Genomic DNA, 15832 nt, shown 5'->3' with positions numbered 1-15832 from the left:
AGAAGAAAGGCAGAATAAAAACAGAGAATGTACACGTGACAAGAAAGAGAGATCCTGATGGAGGAAACCATTTAGACAAGGACCTGAAAAATGAATGGTGCTGGGGAATACACAGTCAGGGTAACATGGGGTGATAAAAGCCAGAATTCCCAAGGTAACACAGACCGTAGTTAGGATTCTAAACCTTATCATGAGAAGAAACCACTCAGTTAAAGTTGTAAGCAAGGATTCCTGATCTATATTTTAAAATAAGGGAAGTATAAATTCTAATTGTTCAAAGAAAAGCTACATTAAAATATAATCTTACTCACCACTTGCATCCCCTTCTCTCCTTGGCCTTGTCACATTGCGAGAAACAGTGCTAGGAATACCTTTTGAGGTAGTGGTTTGTAGAGAAGGCTGGCTTGCAGTTAAAGTCCATGCGAGACGTGACCCCAGCTGCTGTCGAAGACAGTCTCCTATTCCTTCTGCCTGATGAGACTGTCTGAAAAAAAGAAAGGAGCATTTTATATCATCAAATACCCAGGTTATTTAATGAAGAGACAAAATTACTTCCAGAACTTTTTCTTATATTACTATATTGAATTATATAATCTTATAAATCTGAGATAGGTTAATGACTTAATCATACCCAAATATATCAACAATGATCAGTCCAAGCTGGCATTCAGGCTTTTACTGCCACCTCCACACATATTTCTTACCATAAAAATCAAAATCTATTTGACTTTTCTTTACAAACACAAAATATACCCTACCCATCTAAAACCACTTTGAAATTCACTAATAATTTTAATTTCAATATTAACACCTTTAATTCAGTCAACATCTGTTGAGCATAGGAGTTAAAAAATCTGGAAATACCATCCCTTCCCTGAACTCACTTGTCTCTCAGCATTTATGGTGCTCAATATGAAAAGAAATACCTAATTTGTAATTAATTTCAAAAAATGTAGAAACAAGACTTAAGGCAAAAAAAAAAAAGCACATCTAAGGTCAAGTTAGCTTCTAATAATTTGGAGACTATGTTAAAGATACTCTTTAAAGATCTAAGAACCTGATAGCTGATTTCTAATGACATATGTTTTGATGACTATAACAAAACTATCACCTCCTGGAACTGCAAAATGCAAAAACAAGAACCTCAATGGTACTATTGTTTCCAAATGACAGAGCTCTGATTTCTTACTGGTATAATACTGGTGGGTCCACCTATATAATCCACTGATGAAAGAGAGGAAAGCAAAAACCTGAAACAGCCTTTATATTTTCCTATTTTCGATGGGGAAAAAAGTCATCAACAACAACTACTAAAGCTGCCTTTGAATACAGTTCTAAATTTAAAAGAAAAATTCTAAAAGACCACTTCAATTCAAAGTTCTCTATATAGCTTTTTTCATATGACAATAATCATTTCAAATTTTAAGATGAAAATGAGAAAGTCTGTTTACTCTCTTAGAATACAAGTTTTGAGATTAAATTTGTAGAAAGTATTATGATGTCTTTCTAGAACTCTAGACTCCTTTTATAATCCATGCGTGTGGTATACACATCCTATTTTCTAATAACGAACATAATTTTCTTAAATCACCCATGATTTAAATTATATTATGCTCATAGAGAAAACAACATTTGACAGCGAATCCTTGGTCACTACTTTGGAAAAATATCTACTTTATGATAATATGCTTTAATGTGATTTCTGAGAATTAACTATACACAGAAATGTGTATATAAAAAAACAAAGAAAAACAAAGTTCTAAGTCCATTAATGCAGTGACATCTGCTTTATTCGCAATCAAATTCTCTAGTTCCTCAAAATGTAATAGATTTGACAGCAGGCAGAACTGCAAAGTATGTAACATCTCGGTTGTGTGTCCCTATAGTTCCTTGTATTAATTCACTTGCACACAGATGCCATAATTCTTAAAGACCTCAGTACCTAAGGATAAGACAGCTTTATTTTGTTACATTTTTTTTAATTCAATGAAGGCAGAAGCATATATCAATGAAGAGGCAATAGTCATTGAGAGATAAATAGGAAAATATAGCAAGAGAAATGTCAATCGGTTACTTCAAAGTGACAGGCTCTGCACATCATGCTGATAAATTAGGTCCTATTTGCATTAACAGGTTTGAGTGTTGGCCAAAAATCTACAGTTAACTAAAATTAGAAGTGGAATGAATTCCTATCTGAAACAGTTTTTACAAAGAGCAAAATCCAAAGAGAAAGCATATCAGACACAGTATATCTAGAACATTCCTGGCACATATAAGCTTCTAACAATAGTTTCGGTGAACACAAAATGCCTAATTAAAAGGCTGAGGATTTTCCTGTTTCTACTATTTCAGGAATCTTTGCATATAAGCTTGATTTACCCTGGAAGGAGAGATTGTTGTGTGGGGGTCGGGCCATTTAGGGCATACATGCTTATACTGCTGATGCCACTGCTTCCCATACTGCCAGAGTTGTGTGCTGATTGGGTGCTGCGATCCTGGTAGTTCAACGGGAGAGTCTGAGGCCTGGCGTAGTAATAGGGAGTGGAGTGAGCATCTCTTGGTAATGCCTGAGCAAATAACGTGGCATAGCTAGAAACCTAAGAATAAATTGAAATGCATTAAGAATATATATGTAAAATTACAGAACACTTGCACAGATCAACAAGGATAATTTATATTTAGATTTTACTTCTATTTCTGTAATTGAATTTTGTATTTATTAAATAAATTAGTTAATATACTTTTAAATATGTGAGAAATGATAAAGTTTTAGGAAGTTTTCTGAACCCCCAACCCCCCACATGGTCTGATAACTAAATACTTTATTCAGAATTCATGCAAACTAAAACTCAAATAATTAATCAAACATTTTAAAAGTGTGGCATCCTTACATAATGAAAGAATGCTCATTACTCAGAACAAAGCTTTAGAGATAAATATGACTTTCACTTACATTCTTCAATTTTTTAAGCATTCAAATTTCTATAATAGAGTGTTTTATTGTAACAAACTCTCTGGCACATGGAGCAGCCAAATTGTTTTTTCAAATATTGCACAGATCAGAAATTGAACCCAGGTAACAGCAAAACTTTCACTGGTATAACAATAATTAATAATGTTCATAAGGATATCTGAAAACACAGGAAAATCCTAAAAGGTCTTCTAACTCAAAAACTGATACTTTATGCTCTATTTAACTGAACACTGTTATATTTGAATAACATAATTCTGAAAAACATCTTACAGAAACATAGCACACTGACTAAAATTGCCCTTAAAAAAATTTCTTAGCCTTCCATGATTGCCCAGAAAACTAGATCAGATTCTTTGTTTTATTCATGTTATTTTAAGTATAGAAGCCCATTAATACCAAAATTAGGTATACCTGTACCAACAAAAGATGCAACATGTCCTTTAAAAAGGCACTGAGCTGCTAAAACAGCCTCTCACCTTGTTTGGCTGCTTGCGTGGATCTTCACTAAGGCTTAGCAAGAGGTAGAGAATAGACCATTTATTTTTCAGAACTCCCTGTTTAGAAAGAAAACATTAATAAAACAACTTTGTACTACACTCCAGTTTTATCCTCCTCTCTTCTAAATTATGCTTAATTCTAAAATAGAATTGCATTTTAAAATTCACATGGTAACATCAAATCTAAATTTGTTCATCCTTCAGGCATTACAAATAGCACTATCCATCAGAAGGCTAAAGATAATGTTCTCAAGAGGTTAATACTCTTGGAATCTTCAACCCAACACCCTGAAAACTAACTCCAAAGTTTCTAATAAGAACATGCTTTTTATATTACTCTCTAAACTTGAATAACAATATTTCTCTCTTGAAATACTTCTTATAATAACCAACTTCCCAGTGATTATAAGAAAAATGCAATAAAATGTGATGCTTTTCTCTCCTTTATCAAGGTCCCATTTAGTTCACAAAATAGAGTATTATTAAAAAAAAAAAAAAGTCTAAAGTGCAAGATGTAAGCCTCAGCATCATGCATACCTAAAGGTTCTGAAGCTCTTTGTTGTCAGAATAACTAATCCTTAGGTTTCTATGTAAGATTTTCCTAGAGATTTCATTAATTTCCAATTACCTATCACTCTGCCCTGATTCACAACCATTGACAGCAGCACACCCTCAATACATTTCATTCCAAAGTTACAGAGCATTCTACTCTATTCATATGGCCTTACTGTTTGGATGCACAACTAAAAAGTTCTTTGCTATATAAAATATTCCTTTAAAGTTTTTTTAAAGAATAAGCTCATCCTAGATATTTATCATCTAACTTAAAAAACTAGTTTAAAAAGAATTTTGCAGAAACAACAAACTCTGCACCTGGGGTAATACAGGCAAAAAAAAAAAAAAAAAAAAAAAGGCCCAGCCCTGACAGAGTACTCAGTCCAGTGGTAAGTAGACAAATAGGCAAAACACTCTGATGTGATAGATTACATTTCAGACATAGGAGGATCACTCAAATGCTCCAGGCTTAGGAAAGGACTCCCAGAGGAGATGTCTCTTAGAAAGAGGGTTGATGCAAAGGCAGAAAAGAGAAATACGCATGGCCTCCTCAAGGAACTGAAGATAGATAAATCTGGCAAAAAGCAGGCATGGGCATGGAAACTAAAAATGGAATGAAGGATCAAATCAAAGTGGGCCTTGTGTGCTACACCAAGAAATTTAGATTTTAAGCTGAAGACAACAGGAAGCCTTTGAAGGATTCCATGGAGGAGAGTGACTGGACTCATTGGCAGTCCCACAGAGGATGGACAACACGGGAGATAAAACAAGACACAGAGGGCCGCCTCAGGAAACTGCACTCATTTGGAGGGGAAATGACCAGGGGCTGAGCTGGGATTCAGTGACTGAGTATCTGCCAAGGTAACCTTGACATCCCTCTGTAAGCTGGGTCTCTGGGGCTAAGTGACTCCCTTGAGGCATGGGACCAAGGAAGCAAAACTTGTCTGCTTGTCTCCAAAAAGCTGCTCTCTTCCAATTCCATTTCACTTAAGTATTAGAGGGTAGTCAGTCAGCAGCAGCAGCAGCTACCATTTAAAGGAAGCCTGCTGGGCCGAGTCCTTACTTACATCATCTCCCACAATCATCACAACCCAACTGCAGCACAAGCTTTATTCTCTCCATTCCATAAATGAAAGAGATGAAACCTAAATAATTAATCACAAAGATATAGGCCAGGATTCAAACCAAGGTCTGTTTGACTCTAAAGGGACAAATAAGAGGCATACCTAAGAGGAACAATCATTAAGACTTGGCACAGAGTGAATTTGGGGAGAGAGGAGACATCAAGATGACATCAGGTTTCTAGTCTTTGGCAATACATGAATGGTGCTATCATTCACCGAATGGGAGAACATAGAAGAAAAAGCAGGTTATATGTGGGTGGATGTGAATGGATGCCTAGAAGTATAAAATTTAAAAAGTATGCTTCTTTCAGTTCCCAGGATGTTGAGTTACAAGCCCCTGTGACAGTTTCCTAATGGATGTCTGGGTAAAAATGCCCAGCAGGGATCAGGAAGATAGCAGATATTCTACCTGTGTGCAAGAGTCCTAGGTTAGATTCCTAGCTGTTTCAAAAAACAAAGATGCATACAGAGTGGAGTGGAGAAAGTTCCAAAAATGAACAAAACTGTGCACAAAAGAATCAGAAAATGACATTTAAAAGTAGTGGCAGTATTCTTTTTTAACACAGAAGAACGGGTATTAAACAGCCAGGATTAGTCTGCTGAGTAGTGTCTGATAGAGGAGCTGTGCACTGAGGTGTGTGTGTAATTGTGCACAAGGACAAGGATATAAGAGGTGGTGAAGCAGGCAGGGACCACTACCAGCAAGGCAAATATTATCAAAGATGGAAAAGCATACTTAAAATAGTGAATTCAAGAAAGTCAAGTTGAATTAAGGAAACTAAATAGTCAGTATATAAATTTAAACTTATTTTTACAAAGAAAGAAGACATGAAAAAATGACGAGTTTAATTATAGCAGCATTAGACACAACTCAGTGATTTTTACTGTTGTAACACTAACCTAATATTTGTTGAGCAAAGTATTATACTCCTCTGGATTTCACTTTTGTCTCTATAAAAGGTGGGAAAGAGCAAGACAAACGAAGTTCCTTCATAGTCAGAATCACAAAAATCTCACTCTATGACTCAATAATTTATTGGTGTAGAAGGTGGCAGTCTTTTGTAAAAATAACAGGTTAGAAAACCACTGTGTCCAAGTATCAACATCCAATCACAAAATGTTCAAGATCAATTTTTAAGTTATTCACTGTAACAGTACAAATTAGGACTTCGTGAAACAATAAAGTATATCAACAAGTAAGTTTTTGCTATTATATCAATGTGCTTCCTCGCAGTAATGGAATTAAGGCTTCTATTATACACATTTATTGTGTACATGATTCCGATTACTTTCTCAATGGAGCTTCATTCAGCTTGATAAGCAACTGAGCATTAAATATTGCTAAAACTTACTTCTAATACTGAAAATCTTTAAAAAAAGATACACACTATCTACAATTAAAAACCATTACTCAACATAGCAAAGTTTACCACAGAAAAATGTTCAAATGTTCCCAGATCACTCAACAGCCTCGCCATTACTGGAATGGATTTCAGAATGCTTATATGATACCTGTGAATGAAGTTTTCTGTGGAGTTCTGAAAACAATGCAGCATCTGCTTCTCTTCTTTGTCGAATAACTGTAAAGTCAGAAAAGAAAATAAGCGTGTTAATAACATACATCAAAATTCATTTTTATGATACTATTTTACCTACAGCAACAGACAACTCTGAAGTCTGAAAAGAATCCTGAGCTTAAGAACAAAAGAATGAGTGCCACTCAGGCAATGAGTGCCATTTCGGCTCCATGAATTTGGTCAATTCATGTAATCTCTCCGACATCAATAAAATACGGACAATTTTAGGCTGCAAGCAAATAAGTTTATGTGAAAATTAGCTAAAGTAATAGAAATGATGGGATCTTTCAGATTGTATCTACAAATATTAATAAAGAGCCCGGTGAGGTACACTATCAACAGTTTAGTTAATAATGGCTACCTGGAGGAAGGGATGGAAAGTGAAAATACCTTTGGAATCCTAAATGCAAAGAAGAATAACAAAAAAGTATACTATTCATAATAGTATGGCTTAAAACTACACATTCCAAGCATTTTTGTTAACACATACAACAAAACTAACAGTCAATTACTATTTCAAAATCAAAATCAAAACAACTTATCTCGTTTCATCTACTAATTCATTCACCGGTAAACATCTTCAGATGCTTGCCACTACACTGACAAGTTTTCGGAAAGCCCCATTTACCAATAAGAAGTCCATGCTCTGCTCTGTTCCATGAAGGAGAAGACATACACAGTACTGGGGTCCCCTGAGAGAGGAGACCTCGCTCACCCCCATCTACAACACTGCACACACCACCTGTGCACAAGTGCCTCTCAAACAAACCATTACATCCATGAGAAAAGGAACCACTTTTAAAAGCTAGCTTACAGCTTCAGTAGTCTCCAAGGAATCTCTGTGTTTATCTCAATTTAATAGGACTGTTTTATTAAAATTTCATCAGCCAAGCTCATTTAGTTTTAAATGTACAAATCTGTTTGTAGAAAGACAATGAGTGACTTGACGGCCAACACATTTTCATATTTATCAGCTAGAAAAGAGTGCTGGTATCATGTACTGACTTATGATCCACATACCAGAGATTACATCATCCTAATCACATCTGCACTTTCAGGTCTTCCTATGCCAAAAGGTAATGCTATCTTTAAAATGTATAATTACAAAATGCATTCAACAAAACTAATGCAATTAAAATTTAATATACTTTACTGTCTTTTAAAGTTTATATAAAAATACTACAAATAAACACAACCATGAAATTGTTTTTTTTCTATAGAATGAGACCAACACTACTTCATAGATATAAAGTTAGTCATAGGACAGAACAATAGTAAATAATACCAATAAAAATGAACATAGAATATTTACCAAAAAAGGTTCGTCTAATAGATTGCTGAACAAAGCAAAATAAATCTTGAGTTACAATGTACCCCACTAACTGATGTGAGAAATTAAGAAACTAATAGGTTTTGCAATTTGTTTCAATATAAAACATGCTAGCATTTTATACCTGAAGTCAGCCATATAAAATGGAAAATTAACTTTTGTGTGTTATTCCAGAGGGCTGAGAACTACCATAACTCAACCAATCTACCCGAAACTGTAATTGAATTTCAAAAATATTAAAATATAAAAACTATGTCTAAGAATTACTGAAAACTGACATATCAATGGTGACCATTATATGAGGGGACCATCAATAACACTCTACCAACTAGAGCTGGACCACATCAGAACTGGGGACTCTGGGAGATGTGCTGGTAGGGGTACCCAAAAGAAGCTGTGGACACCTGGTGAGAACAGGCAGAAGAGGCAAACTGCGTCAATATACAGCAAGTCTTGTTTCAAAAACAAAGATGATACACAGGAAAAAGACTATACATGGTTATAGTTTTCTTCTTAAAAAAAGAAACTTTTTTATTATTATTTTAAATATTTCCTTGCAATAATATTCACTGCACTGATATAGTTGCCAGTTTTGGGGGTTTTTTTTTACTCTAAATTTAGACAAACTTTGTTTTTAGCTACTACATATATGTGTAATATGCTCACCAGTAGGCCTTAAAATGTAAATTTGTAGAGAATGGTCTGTTAATACAGTACCTAATAGTTGGGGTTCTCACTAATAATCTAAAATGTAAAGTAATTTAAACTCTAAAATATAAAATTAATCTGAATTGTAATCACCAGGGTTCAAGAAGAGAGCACTGTATTTTCATGTTCGGTTTTACAGGCAAGAAAGGAAAATAAGTTCTTATAGGATAAACACGGCATTTTTGCCCCTCTACCTTAAATAAGACATACACACTAAGTAACATCAAGATCTGACTTACATCAGCAGATGCATCATTTCAGACTTGGTTTGCTCATCGAGCTCTATTTTTTTTTTTAAACATGCAGGTGTAGTCGTAGCCAGATCCAGTTACTCTCATGCCACAGCCTCAACTCTATCACTGGCTATGTCACTACCCAGCTCAGTTACACAGCTCTGAAACAGGACATCCACACTGACCACTGGCCAAATATAATTAATAATGCAACAGCTGGAGGTGGGAAACTGTGCCATGAAGAACAGATCTCCCAGAAGGTGTCATTACTAGTTTGCCAACACAGAAATAAAGTCAAAGCCCATTTCATTTGGGCAGTTTAATAGTTAGGCCCCAGCAGGAAGATCACTGACCTTCATGGCAAGGCTGCTTTTCAGGCAGCTGGACCTGGGTTCATACAGCCTAAAAACTGTGCAGAGGAAGGAACTGGCCACTGGAGAAAAACAACTCTGCAACTAAGACAAGAGCAATTCTCATTCGTGGGTCCCTATGCTCAAAGCCTCCCTCCCTTAGACATTCCTGGGTTATAGAAGGGCAGCAGAGCCCCACCTTACACAAAATGTGATAGTAACCAGGTGTTAATAAATGAAAAGCTATCTTCTCTAAGATAACAAGGTTTAAGAAAGCTTTCAGTATCATCTGAGAATTAAAAAATGTTCACATGGTAAGTTCTAACGTACTATAAGTTTGGATACTGACAATCAGTAGAAGCAATATTTGACTCACTAAGAGCTGTTTACTACCAAGATAGTAAGCGTTGTATGCTATCTGGTCAAATATTGCATAATATTAAATATTGCGAATCACAAGATAAACAGGAAGTTATATTAAGCCTTTTCATCTTCTTCACACTCAAATCAAATTGTTAACAATAGTATTTGAAATAATCTTCTTGCACTATGCTTTAACAAAAGACAAAATTGAGTCGACCTTATTTTTATATATATGTAACACTACCTATAATTAAAATGATCTTGGGAACTACATATATGCATTTATACACTATATGTACATGTATGTGTGTGTGTGTATATATGCATACACGTGTGTGTACATATTTAAGCTTTGACAAGTTTAAGAATCTAACACAGGACAACATTTAGGAAAAATACGTACGTTCCTTCTTGATTTTTTCAGCTACTAGAAATTCATCTCTTTCAACAGTTGGGGCAAAGTTGCTGCCAATAACTCGCACAGCATACTGGAACTGTTGGGCTACATCAGCTGGAAGGTAAATAAAAGAATGCAAATTAATGCGAATGAAGTTAAGTTTTAATCACCTAAAGCTTCTAGTTCAAAATAGTGGACTGGGCACATGTATCTACCTTCTGCCTTCCCAAAGTTTTAACTGAGAGGATGAAAAAGCTATTAAAAATTAAAACAAAATAAATGAATAAATGAATGAAGTAACAGTTCTATAAAGAGAGAGAGATAGCAACAGGCCAGAATATCTGAAAAGTCCTAAGAGACAGAAAACAAATTGGATTGCTAATCACAGAAAATGAGCAGGAACAGTCACAGCCCAAAACATGATGCATGAAAAGTAAGCCTGCTCAAAGACAGCCTCTGAGAAGCTCCAAGGCTCAAGTCGACAAGTACAAAAAACCAGAAGTGGGCAGCGAAGCAATCAAAATGGACAATTAATTTATAAACTGTGTTTGCATTTCTAGATAAAGATGATGATTTAAACCAGATGTTTGCCTCCACTCCCTTCATAAAACCCACTAAATTGAGAATAAAGGGTTAAAAAAAAGGGGGGGGCATAAACCAACGAGGGCAAACAAACAAGGCATAAACACCATCAAAAAGAAGGCAAAAATCTGAGAAGCTGGAAAGCAAATGGATTGGTGGGAACTGATTCAAGAGGACAGTGAAACCGGAAGCTCCATGCTTGCTGGGGTAAGAGGGCTGGTGGACAAAGGCCAAGAAGAAACACAATTCCCACTGCAGAAGCCCAGAGAGGCTCCAGAAAACCAGGAAACTTGGTACTTCAAAAGATGTGGATGAAGTAGTGAAGAACAAGGACTGGCTGGAAATCTGGATGGAAAACAGACTCCTGGGTCCTCTACCCCATCTTACACAACCAGACAGCTGCTAATTGCCCCACCCAAGTAAACCAAAGAGAGTCTGGATGGAACACCAGGACAGCAAAGAATATGAAGTAAAAGTAGAGGACTGAACTTAAAGACCCGGCCCCACCTCCCAGATACTGGGAGTCAAAATTTCTACACCAGGGAATGCTAGCCAAATGTAGCAACCCTAATACACCTTCCCACTAATATGCAACCGCTCTACAGTGTTCTGCCCCTTTCTACATCAGGCAAAAACCAATAACAAACTAAAACCTGAGGCAGTCTCCCAGGCTCCATTGTGAGAAGTGCCTTTCTCAGTAATCAGAAAAATAAGCCAAGAGAAAGTCAGCCAGGATATAGGCTTTAATACCACTGCCACCCAACTAAACCTAAGACTTACAGAACCTTCCATCTTTAAAAAAAAATACACATTATTTTCAAATGCACATTAAAGATTCATCAAGACAGAATGTATGTGGGGAAGGAGTCACAAAATAAGCCTTATTAAATATAAAATAATTTAAATTATTGAAAGTATATTCTTTATCGATAATAGAATTAAACTAAAAATCAGGAACAGAATATCTGAAAAATTCTCAAATATCTGGAAGTCAATCAACACACTACTACATAATACACTGGCCAAAGAAAGTCTCAAAAGAAATTGGAAAATAGCTTGAACTGAATGAAAATGAAAATACAACACATTAAAATGTGTTGGATACAGCTAAAGTAGGGTTTAGAGGAAACTTGATAGTATAAAATGCTTTTATTGAAAAGGAAGATGGGTCTCAAATCAATCTCAGCTCATACAATAAAATCTAGAAAAAGAAAAGCAAACAAAATTCAAAGCAAGCATCAAGAAATAATAATAAAAAAAAGAGCAGAAATTAATGAAACTTAAAACAAAAATGGAGAGAAAAAATTCAGTGAAACCAAAAGCTGGTTCTTAAAAAAAAAAAATTAATAGAATTGATATTCATAAATTTGTGACCAGAAAAAAAAAAAAAGATACAAATTTAGGAATGAAAGAAGGGACATTACCACTGGTCCCACAGAAATTTTTAAAAGAATAAAGGCTAAAATATTTACGTAGATACTCTCCCCTCATGGAGATGGATAAAACTTAATACCCAGTCCTTAAGAGTGGACTGCACAGTGGCTCCCTTCCCAAGAGTATAGAAAGGGATAGAAGAGTACTATGCAGTGGAGTAACCTGACAAACACCACCTTGGCTGGGTGATCAAGGTCAACATCCACAGTGATGAGCCACCCAGATAGTGTGAATCCTGGACATGATGTGATGAGAAAGGCATTTTACCTCTGGGTCTTCCTCTCAAACACACATAACCCCATCTAATCATGAGAAAAACATCACACCAATCCCAATTTAGACATTATACAAAACTTGAGTTTTAATCCTCAAAACTGTCAAGGTCACCAAAAAATAATAATAATAATTGTTAAAAGTCTGAGGAACTGTCAGAGAGGCATGGGAGCCCAAGGAGACATGACAACTAAAGGTAATATAGTACTCTGGATAGAACCCTAGAATAGTAAAGGAACATTAGGTAATAATTGAGTAAATCCAAATAAAGTATGAAGTTTAGTTAATATTAATGGATCATTATTGAGTCATTCATTATAACAATCATACCATACTGATGTAAGATGCTAATAATAGGGGAAAGGTTGTGGGGTATATGAGAATTCTGAATTACTATTGTAATTTTTCTGTAAATCTAAAATCATTCTAAAATTAAAAATACTAATTCTAAAACCCATCTTTCACAAGACATAATTTTATTGATTTGAAATGGTGACAAGATCTCAATAGCTTTTTAAAGCTCTGATTAAAACCATCTTAAAGATAAAAACAACTTAAATATGAAAAAAAATGGTCTCTTCAGTAAACTCAAAAAAGAATCTCAGCCTATACCACATAACATATACAAAATTAAGTCAAATAGATAAGTATAAAACATAAGCCCACAACAATCTTAAGAGAAAAAAATGGAAGAAATCTTTATGACTTTGAGTTAGACAAATAGTTCTTATGTAAGACACCAAAATTATGATCCATTAAAAATTTTTTGATAAATTGGACTTCATCCAAGATTTAAAACCTTTGCTCTGCAATGGATACTGTTAAGAGATGAAAATACTGAGAAAATGTTTATAAAACACAAAACCAACAAAGGACTTGAATCCAGATATATATAAAAAGCTCTTGAAACTCAATAAGGGGGAAAAAATCCAATTAAAAAAAAAAGGAACCCTCAGACACTGCTGCTGAGACTGCAAACTGGTACAGCCTCAGGTCGGGGAAGGGTTTTCTGAGGAAGCGGCTTTTAGGTTGAAACCCCCCAACATAATGATGCCACATAACATTTAAAGCTGTGCTCTCCAGCCAGGACATGGAAACAAACGAAGTGCGCTTTGATAGATGATTGGGTAAAGAAGCTGTGGTACATACATACAATGGAATATTACTCAGCCATAAAAGAGGTGAAATACTGCCATTTGCAACAACACAGATAAACCTTGAAATAATCATTCTAAGTGAAATAAGCCAGACAGAAAAAGTTGAAAAATCACATGATATCACTTATTATGTAAGATATAAACCTAGAAGCACCAAATGAACAGGACAAGCAAACAAGAGACTCACGGACATGGACCATAGACTAGTGGTTACCAGAGGGCAGTGGGTAGGAAGAAGGAGGGAGGTAGACAGTATAAAGGGGGTCAAATATGTGGTGACAGAAAGAAATCTAACTATGAGAGGTGAACACAAAGTGTAAATATCTATATGCCTTACTGTTCAAGTGTTCAGCTGAAACTTACTGGATTTCATTAACCAAGGTCATCATAAAAAAAATTTAATTTTTTAAAAAAATAAGCAAAAATCTTGAAGAGACAATTCACCGAGAAGACAAATGGCAAAAAAAAAAAAAAAAAAAACCATGAAAAGATGCTCAACATCATTAGTCATTAAGAAAATACAAATTAAAAGCACAATGAGACACCATTATTCATCTATTAGAATGGCTGAAATAAAAATATTACCACCACTGAGTGCTAGAAAGAATGCATGCAGAGCCCCTGAAGGTCTCTTATAGTATGAAAATTTTCATACTATTACACTGAGAAATGAAACTGGCACAGCCACTCTGGAAGAGTTTGGCAGTTTCTTCAGGTTAAACATATACTGACCATATGACCTAACAATCCCACTTGTAGGTATTTATTCTAGAAAAATAATAACTTCCGGTCACGTAAAAATCTGTACATGTATATTTATAGCAGTTTTACCTATAATTGCCAAAAACTGAAAGCAATCCAAATGTCTTTCAATGGGTGAATAAACTCAGGTATATTCATACAATGGAACACCGCTTGGCAATGAAAGAGAATGAACTAATACACACCAACCACATCATGAATCTAAAATAGGCTAAGTGAAAGAAGCCAGTCTCAAAAGATTGCATACAGCATAATTCCATTTACATGATATTCTAAAAAAAAAAAAAAAGCACTATATAAGGATAAGGAAATGTGAAATTAAAAAGCAAACTAATAAAAATTTTAAAAATAGGCTAATAACAGAATGGAACTAGTAAAGGGTAAATCAAATTTAAACTGGTAAATGAAACAACAAAAGACAACAGTTAAAATTCCTTAGGAAGAATTCATAGCAAAATTTTTCTATAATTAGACAGTCCTCATATTAGTGATAATCCAGATAAACTTTTAAATCTCACACTTAGACCAAATTTCAGAATACTAAAATTATATAGAAAAATTTATATGTAGCAAAATTTCATAACATAAAAAATAAAGGAAAATCATGAAAGTTGCCAGACTTAGCTTCAAAAGAGTAAGAATCAGATTAACATTGAACTCCTCAGTAATGAAGGAAGACCTTCAAAGTGGACAGAGAGGAAAAAAAACTTCAAACCAAAATTTCTATATCTGATTGATAATTCAAGAGTATAGGGATAGGGGAGAGGGAAAATTTTCATACTATTAAGCAATTATTCAGATCAGTAAATTCTATTTACTTCTAGAAGTATACCCCAATATGATCATTCTATAGCTACTATCCAATTGCAATAACTCTAAGAAGCTGGTCACCCTGCTTCTACTTTTGCCCCCTTACAATAAATCATCCACACAGCGGTCCAAGTAGTCTGTTTAAGATATGAATAGTATCATTACTCTGCTCAAAACCTCCCATCACACTCAGAATAAAATCCAAACTCCTGAGGACAGCCTACATAGCCTGGCCCCTAGATACTTCACCAGGATTATCTCCTGCCTCTCCTAGCCATGCTCACTACACACCTCCCGGCTATGTTCACTACACGTCTGCCACACTTTATGATCTTGCTATTCCTTGAGTTCGCCATGCTCGCTTCCAACTCAAAATGCTGACACACTCTTCTCCCATTCCATCACTTCATTTGGTTCTCAATTTAAATGTCACCTTCTCAGAATGTCTTCCTAGCTCAAGCAGACATACCATGCACAAGCATGCACACAGCTACACCCACACCCAAGCACACATACAGTCTTTCCTAACCACCACTGTATCAACAGAATGTGTTCAATAAAGGTAAATGCATACATGGGGGCGGGGGAGGAAAAAAAGAAATAATCTAAAGTGTTTTTGTGGAGTCATAGAATTGGGGGGTAGTTTTTATTTTCTTCCTTATATTTTTCCACACCTTAAAAAAATTTCTACAGAGTATTTATTAAT

The 15832-nt window shown here is 35.1% G+C and overlaps 1 protein-coding gene across 2 annotated transcripts in view; it reads right to left on the bottom strand.

Moving 5' to 3' along the window:
• Positions 1 to 15832, bottom strand: part of TUBGCP3 (tubulin gamma complex associated protein 3) — an 80910-nt gene that overhangs the window by 58711 nt on the left and 6367 nt on the right. The window contains exons 2-6 of one of the 2 annotated variants that reach the window (XM_025044972.1): positions 10115 to 10222; positions 6663 to 6730; positions 3451 to 3528; positions 2428 to 2597; positions 312 to 484 (exon numbers count right to left, since the gene is read on the bottom strand). In XM_025044972.1, coding sequence (XP_024900740.1) covers positions 312 to 484; positions 2428 to 2597; positions 3451 to 3528; positions 6663 to 6730; positions 10115 to 10222 — 597 coding nt within the window. Of the gene's footprint in view, positions 1 to 311; positions 485 to 2379; positions 2598 to 3450; positions 3529 to 6662; positions 6731 to 10114; positions 10223 to 15832 lie in introns of both variants that reach the window. The other variant, XM_006909358.3, reaches the window with a different exon arrangement.

Source organism: Pteropus alecto, unplaced genomic scaffold (assembly GCF_000325575.1).
Source record: "Pteropus alecto unplaced genomic scaffold, ASM32557v1 scaffold13, whole genome shotgun sequence".
In the NCBI taxonomy this organism is placed as follows: domain Eukaryota; kingdom Metazoa; phylum Chordata; class Mammalia; order Chiroptera; family Pteropodidae; genus Pteropus; species Pteropus alecto.
The sequence above is the reverse complement of the archived record's forward strand: the minus strand, read 5'-3'. Positions and strand labels throughout refer to the sequence as shown.